This window comes from Mustela lutreola, chromosome 10 (assembly GCF_030435805.1).
Source record: "Mustela lutreola isolate mMusLut2 chromosome 10, mMusLut2.pri, whole genome shotgun sequence".
Classification (NCBI taxonomy): domain Eukaryota; kingdom Metazoa; phylum Chordata; class Mammalia; order Carnivora; family Mustelidae; genus Mustela; species Mustela lutreola.
This window is the reverse complement of record NC_081299.1, coordinates 23,060,634-23,068,668: the sequence shown is the minus strand read 5'-3', so window position 1 is coordinate 23,068,668 and position 8,035 is coordinate 23,060,634. Positions and strand designations below refer to the sequence as shown.

Sequence of the window (8,035 nt, the reverse complement as noted above, 5' to 3'; positions counted from 1 at the left end):
TCCCTCAGCCCCGCAGGCTGCTGCAATCTGGCGGTGAGGCTGGGAGCGCGCGGGAGCGGGCGGTGCCGCGTCTACGGTCCCTCGGGGATCCGGCGGGGCGCCCCTGTCCGACCCCCCGGGGCCCTGCTCCGTGCGGCGCGTGGCCTGGCGCCCGCAAACACCACGGGCGCTCCTGTGCCGGCGCGGGACCCCGCCTTCTGCCCGCGACGGCGCGCGCTCGCTTAGCGGGCGGGCCCTGGCGCGCGCAGCGGTTGTGTTGCCTGCGAGTTTCCCAAGTTCACACAGGCCCTGGGTTGGCATGGCAACCAGGCAACCTGTTCCAGAGCCGCCTGCCTTCTCCGCACATGCCGCTGCCACCGCCGGAGCCGGGGCCAGAGCCTATCCCAGGATGCACCGCGCCAGCCCCGTCCCCAGTGGGCCGCCATGTTGTCGGAGTGAAAGGTAAGGGGGAGCGAGAGCGCCGGAGAGAGAAGATCGGGGGGCTGAAATCCATCTTCATCCTACCGCTCCGCCCGTGAGTATCCGCACCCCGCCGGCCCCAAACGCTGCTCCGGACCCCCAGCGAGCAGATCGCCCCTTTGTATTGGTGTTTGAGAGCGGTTGTGGGGGTGAGAAGGGCTTTGGAAAAGCCGCCCGGGGCCCTGGCTGAGGCTTCTCACTCGCTGTTCCTCGTACATGTTTTGGAGTCAGCAGCAAGGCCCCTATTGTTATCAAAGGAGGGAGGGGGTGGGGAGCGGGGTCGAAGCGAGGAAAATGCCGGGGCTTTAGGCCCCGGCTCGGGGCAGAGACGTGCCTGTACATTTCTGCTGGGACCCGTTGGAGCCCCCGAAGATTGATGTTGCCATTCGGGTTGCTTTTTTGATGGGTTTGCGAAGCCGCGAGTCTTCTGTGTGGCCATGAAAGTGTAATTCTGGGCCACCCTGGATTTCTTCGACTTCTTGAGCTGCCGTGGCAGTGCCGAAGCAGGAGGAACAATAAATCGCTTTAGAAGCAGCCTTGGCCCTTGTCTCCAGGCGAGACCCACCATGGGGGAACTTTGCGAGCCTTAAATGTGAAGAAGTGGCGATCAGGAAGTTTCAGATCGCTTTTTAGTCTCCTGGGTGCTTGGGGCCTTTTGTTTCCGTGAGAGCTTGGGTTTTCGGTGGGTTCTTCCTCGTCGAGCCTCCCTGTGCTGGTGAGTGTCTGTCTTAACTCAGAGAGGGGCGCACCCCTCGGTAGTAGGAAAACAGATAGTTTTAGTCCTCGCCGACGTTCTTGGTAAACAGGCATCGTTTGTTAGACTTGTCAGTACCACTCCCACGTCAAGTGAGGAATAAGCTCCTGTAACTTTTTCTCCCCACGAGAGCCCCCCCCCGTGTCCCCCGACGCGCGCGTACACACACACACACACACACACACACGACAGAGAGCATTAGGGACGGTTTTATCTTCCCCATCACTTGAAGAATTGTTACTCTTCATTGTCTAATTGATAATAACAAAAACAAAAACACACCGTTTTTAGTTGTCCGTACCCAATCCGTTCCTTTTCTATTCTTCCTGGGATGAAGGATAATGAGAGTTTATGGAGGGTTTTGGGGGGTTCTGTTTTGAAGTCAGTTACTTCTGAAACAATAGGTTTATAGCTTTAGCTTTTGTTTGTTTTAAGAAACACCTAAAAACTCACCAAAACAAGCCAAGATTTGTGGCCCCCAAAGGACTTTTTGTAAACAAAATAAACATTTTAACTCTTTGCTGATTTTAACTTTCTAAAACACCCTTTGGGGCTGTTGTTTATCAGGATCTTTGGGAAATGCTGGATTTTGCACTTTGAATTAGCATTTCGCCTTAGCTACAGTTGAATTCATTTTGTTCAAGGCCACAGCTTTTTGAAGTTGGGTTTGAAGTTTAGTTTGGGTTTGAGTTGAAGTGCTTTAAAGTAAATTTATGACCACAGATTTTTTTTTTTTTCCCCCTCAGTGTGGAAAAAAAAAACACCTTTTAAACTAAGCATTTTAGTTAAAGGAAGGTGAGTGGTGGAGAAATTAAACTGTGTTCCTTTGCTTGAAATAAAATGTTAGTGATATTGCAAGAAAAACTTTCATGAAAACAGTTTGAAAACTTTGGAAGAGTAACTAGAATCAGCGCTTATTTCTAGTTGCTTAAAATAATTTTTATAATGTGCTGTTTGTAAAAAGTCACATTTCAAATGGTACACATAACTTTTCAGTGGGCTTTGAGAGTTTTCTCTAAAAGGCATCAGCAATTTAAATGTTTTCTGATATTTAAGTGATTTCTTAATTTTTGTGCTGTAATTGCCAAGATATTACACAACTACCCAAGACACATGTTAATTGCTTAGGTATTTGCTCACTTTCAAACTGTCCCTTCTGCCAGGTTTTCTCTTGTTTCAGAAACTGCCTTGCCTCATTAGGTAAAGCAGGAAGTCTTAGGGCAAACAGATAGCTTTACAAAAGCCAATTGTTTTGTTTGAACTTTTTTATGGGAACTCCTCCCCCCTGGCCAGCCCCTTGTTTGACTGTAGTAGTGAGAGTTTCAGAGGTAAACCTTTTTCATATGGAAATTATTCGTTAGATAAGTATTGTGGCAAATCTTTTATTTTAGTAAAGATTGCATTTGCTATTTTAGGAATCCTCTTAGGAACTGGTGCTTCATTGCCTTAACTGGTGGTAACTGAATGGCTGGGGTCCCAGCATGGTGACTTTAAAGTTACCCAAAAGTTTTATATTGTTTTATTTTGATGAAAAACAAGCAAACAAATTTGTGAGTCCTAGAGAAAGCATTTCTTCTATTTTCTAGGTGGGGAACAGGCTCTGAGAGGTTGCTGTTTTAGTGGTAAAACTTAGGTTTTGGGACTCCTTGCTTGCTGTAGAACAGACTGTTAAATTGATATTCCCTTGTGGAAGAAAATGGAACTGGCTACTGTTGGTAATAAGAGGGCAATGAGTTTGTTTGGTGATGGATAGTAATTAGACTTATTGTGATCATTTCAAGTGTATACAAATATCCAGTCATTATGTTGCACTCATGAAAACTAATACCATGTTATGTGTCAGTTATACGTCCATAAAAAGGGGCAATTAATTCTTTTGAAATTCAAACAGGAGGGTATTAGACTGCTTGGCACTTTGTAGACACCTATGGTAAATACAGCTATATGACTTTTTGGTTTTGGTACGTAAGCATGAACATGAGTCTATTCATGAAATCAGAAACTAGTTGAAAGCTAGACTACCCACTACCCTAGTAAGATTCTGATGGATTGGAATTGTTAACTGAAACTAGGTATTTCCAAATTAGGCTTTGAATAAATTACAGATTCCATTGTGTTGTCTTCTGGCTTCAAAACATGAATTGTGACAAGCAGTTCTTTATCAGGAAGCTTAATTCTGTAAAGAAATAACTTAATAGATTCCTCATAAATCTTGTGAATGGGTTTTTGGAATGTTACAGTAGGGCTTGGTGGAGAGAGCAGGCATTGTAGCAGTGGACTATTAAATTGATAGCCTTGAAATTGGACTCCAGTGAGTATAGACAGTTATAGTCTAATAGGTAACTTATTTGTAGCAATTTTAAAAGCACCCACAGGCTGACAAATGTTCTGTATTATGTACAAATGTAGTTTTTGATTTTAAGAAATTTAAATAGTAACATTTCATAGTAACATTTTAGAGATTCTTTGTTCCAGAAAAGAGTAGTGGGTGCAAGTGAGAGAAATAGTATCTGTGTGTAGCAAGAGGTGGATACAACTAAGCTTGGGTGTAAACAGGTTTATTTGTCATGTTTTAAAGATTTTATTTTTTAAGTAATCTTCCTACCCAAATTGGAGCTCCAGCCCATAACCCGGAGATCAAGAGTCGCAAACTCCACAGTCTGGGCCAGCCAGGTGCCCCTAAAACAGATTTAGGTTTGATTCTCTCTTCTACAACTCAGCATGGCCTTTGGCACACCACGTAGCCTTAGAATTTTCATTTGTAAAGTAGGACTGATAAGATACTACTGTCTGCAATATATTTGCCACACAGTTGTTACTGAGGCATCTTTTTTTACAGTGAGGCTTTCTACACTAGTAAAGTGTTTGGATTTGGTTGGTCTCATCCTGTTTATAAACAGAATAATGATGTGATTACAGTTGTAAATTATTGGTAAAAATTTCCACCCCCTTGCGCAACAGCGGCTAAAAAAGGTTTAGGCTGAGAACATTCTGTTGCTGTTCTTGGTCAGGGGGCCTTATGTTCCTTCAAAGAGCATCCTATGACTGTGTTGGACATTTTAAAGGATCTTCTCAAGTTTTAGACAGTCTGAGTCATTGCTAATTATATAGAGTTTGGATTTTTGTTTGGTTTATTGGCTTATATCTGCTCTATTTGTAAAGTGGTATTTCATAGATCTCTTGTTCATTTAAGAAGTATTTGCAGAATTGGCTTAAGGTGCAAATAAGTTGGGTAGAGGAGCCATTGATTGAAGTCCAATTCTATGTTGTTAGGTTTGGTAACAACATAAGCTTTCCTGAAGTTGCTGTATTAAATTTTGATCTCAGTGCCTTGTCATACTGCCTGCAACCAACCAACTACATTTGTTTTCACACCTGCTTGTATTCAGCAACTTAAAAATAGAGGTTTCAGTCTGGAAAATTGTGTAAATACTGTAAAATATTTAGCTGCTTGGTAGAATTGGTTATAGATGTGGTACTGCAAAAGACACGGGGCTCATATTTTTGTATTGGTATATATCAAGTTATTTTTTTTTATTCAAGTTATGTTTTTAAAAACACAAATTTTAAACATTTGTAACCTCTTTGTCCTTAGGTGTTGGTGGAATGAGCGTTGCATGTGTCTTGAAGAGAAAAGCAGTGCTTTGGCAGGACTCTTTCAGCCCCCACCTGAAACATCACCCTCAAGAACCAGCTAATCCCAACATGCCTGTTGTTTTGACATCTGGAACAGGGTCGCAAGCGCAGCCACAACCAGCTGCAAATCAGGCTCTTGCAGCTGGGACACACTCGAGCCCTGTCCCAGGATCGATAGGAGTTGCAGGCCGTTCCCAAGACGACGCTATGGTGGACTACTTCTTTCAGAGGCAGCATGGTGAGCAGCTTGGGGGAGGAGGCAGTGGTGGAGGCGGCTATAATAATAGCAAACATCGATGGCCTACTGGGGATAACATTCATGCAGAACATCAGGTAAAAAAAAGTTCACTATTTCAGCTTTGAAATTCTTTTATAATCTCTGTTCACTTAGGATATGTGCTTTCAGTGAATGTCTTTAAAAGCCTAAATTGCTAATTTCATTTGGTCCAAACATAAGAGTTACTTGTTTTAAAGGATAAATGTTGTAATACTGTTACTGGGTCATTTATCGTGCTAAATAGTAAACCATCAATTCATTTAAGAAAAGTCAGAGTTATTTTAATGTGCATGTGCTACATTTTCACATATGCTTCTTTTTTTTTTTTTAGGTTTTATTATTTTTTTTTATTTGAGAGTGAGAGATAGCAAGGGAGAGCATGAGCAGTGGGAAGAAGGAGAGGGAGAAGCAGGTTACCTGCTTAGGGATCATGACCTGAGCCAAAGGCAGATGTTTAACTGACTGAGCCACCCAGGTGCCTCCCCATACATACTTTTTAAAGCAAGGATACTTTTTCCGCTTTGACATATATTCTTTTAAGAACTGTTTGGACTGTTTATAGCCTGCATCCATATTTTCAAAGCCTTTCCTGTTGGGTGTGGGTGACTTTAGTTTTTAAAATGTTATAGTTAAAGGTTACTAGGAAGTTGGTAACAAAGTAGTTGCTCGGGTGAGATTTATTTGAAATGGAACTGGTATATTTGATGTTTTGTGTCAGAGAAGAGTGGTTGTGGCTTTTAGGTTTCAACCATCTTTGTCCTCTTGTTCTAAGCACTCCTTTCATTTGGTTAATTTTGACGTGCTAACTCTTAATTCAAAACCACAGCTAGAATCACAGCATATTTTACTGAGAAGAGTGTTTTGCCTGATCTGTGTTTCCTAACTTATTCATAGTGATGAAAGGATTAGTGTATTTAATCAGGCTATTCTTTGACACAAGGTATAGGTTGAATTTGCAGAGGGTTCATTTCATACTGTCAGTGTCTGAGTACTGACTAGCAAAATTAACTGACATCTTTCACTAGGTCTCTGGTGTTTCTGTTCTGTTTCAGAAATAAATCAGGTACGAGCACATTTGCAAATTTGAATTCTCAGTTGTGCTTTCCCTGACCCTTCCAAAAAGGCAGTGTGTGTGCCATGGTGTTTTACCATAGTAGAAATGAGGAGGTGGTGTTTACTTCTTATTCATGAGATTTATGAGATTTATTGAGCACATTAATTATATGTCTTTGGTTTATTGGAACAATCCTCAGCATTAGTGCTGATTGATAAGAACATAGTATGTGTAGGTAGGTGAGGGACAGTAAAAAGTTAGACATACAGGTTTTTTTCTTTATTTTTTTTTTAAAGATTTATTTAGTGAGTGAGTGGGGGGCAGTGCATGGGAAGGGTGGAGAGAATCCTAAACAGATTCCATGCCAACTGCAGAGCTTGTTGTGGTGCTTGATCTCAATGACTCTGACTGAGATCGTAACCCGAGTTGTAACCAAGACCTGGACACTCAACCGACTGAACCACCTAAGTGCCTCTAGAGGGCTTTGTCTGCACTTAGGGCACATTCTGTCTTCTTTGTTTATTTAAGATTTTATTTATTTATGTAGAGCATAAGTTGGGGGAGGGGGAGAGGGAGAGAAAGAATCTCAAGCAGACTCCTTGCTGAGAATGGAGCCTAACACAGGGCTTGATCTCACAACCCTGACATGACCTGAGCTGAAATCTGGAGTCCGATGCTTAACTGACCGTCACATACATGCCCCAGGGCACTTTTTAATCTTTAAGGCACTATATTTCTTTCCTGTTTTCCTGGAGTCTTGCAGGTGGGAATCAGATTTTATTCACCTCAGTATCCCATTTCCCTGGAATTTGGCATATAATAGAGCTTCAGAGGAAATCTGTTAAACACATGAATCCCTAATCCTTTGGCTTTAAAATAAAATTGGAGAAAAAAGATATTGTCACAAAGAGAAGGGCCTTGAATGCCAGGGCTAAGATTTATTAATTCAATAGGCTGCAGTGTTTTCGAATGTGTGTGTATGGCTTTTATCCAGGGGTGTTCAGGAAGATTGAATTGGCAGTGAGAGATTGGAGTGGGTGAGGCATGGTGTGAGCAATGAAAAAAATAAGTTATGGGACTGAGAAATACAGAGTTTGTGGTGACTGAATTAGAAATCTTAGGTCCCTGAGAAAATGAAGTAATAAAGGAAGGAATAGAGAGGGGTATCTGGTTTGGGGCAAGATAATTAAATTTGGTAGTGTGTATGTTGAATTTGAGATGTAGACAGCTGTACATGTAGAGACCAGAGTAGGAGGTGTTTGGTTTGGATGGTATCTATGTAGTGGCATATGTGGAAGGCCTGTAATCTTTGCCTTATTGGCTAAACATTGTTTAGAAATCATAAACATTGGTTTGAAAAATCTCTATTATAGATCTTGTGTTGTCTTTTCTAATGATGGGCTGTTGGGTAAAGCTTAAAGGAGAATCAAGGTGCTCACCTGTCTTGGGCGAGGTGGGAGAATCAAACTCCGGGTCAGTTTTGGCAGAGCTCTAAGATCTAGAATCTGGTTGTGCTGTGCAAGTTAACAAGTGTTTATTGAAGGCTTAGTCTGGGTTGTGTCGTATGCTGAGCTTTATTTTAAGGAACCGCATCTGACTTGTTGAGCAGTTTTATGTGGGTCAGTTAGCAAACTGGAGTTACTGTTAAATGGTGAAACCTGTTCCATACCCAGGGGCTTAAACCAGTGAACCAACTTGGAATTGGCACTCATCACAAAATAGTTCTGTTGGGCCAGACACATGATCTAATAAAGAGTGTTAGAGAAACTCAGGGTAGTTGCTGTGTTGCAGATATGGGCCACACACAGATTACCTCTTCTGAGTCATTATAGTGTATTATAATTTACTGGGTTTG

At 42.1% G+C, this 8,035-nt stretch overlaps 1 protein-coding gene across 13 annotated transcripts in view; it reads left to right on the top strand.

Annotated features, from left to right (window-relative positions):
- Positions 1-382: 382 nt before the first annotated feature.
- Positions 383-8,035, top strand: part of PUM1 (pumilio RNA binding family member 1) — a 141,167-nt gene continuing 133,514 nt past the window's right edge. For 12 of the 13 annotated variants that reach the window (XM_059137925.1, XM_059137927.1, XM_059137924.1 and 9 more), the window contains exons 1-2: positions 383-514; positions 4,809-5,182. In XM_059137925.1, the coding sequence (XP_058993908.1) occupies positions 4,820-5,182 (363 nt within the window). In that variant the 5' untranslated portion in view covers positions 383-514; positions 4,809-4,819. The remainder of the gene's footprint in view (positions 515-4,808; positions 5,183-8,035) is intronic. The other variant, XM_059137928.1, reaches the window with a different exon arrangement.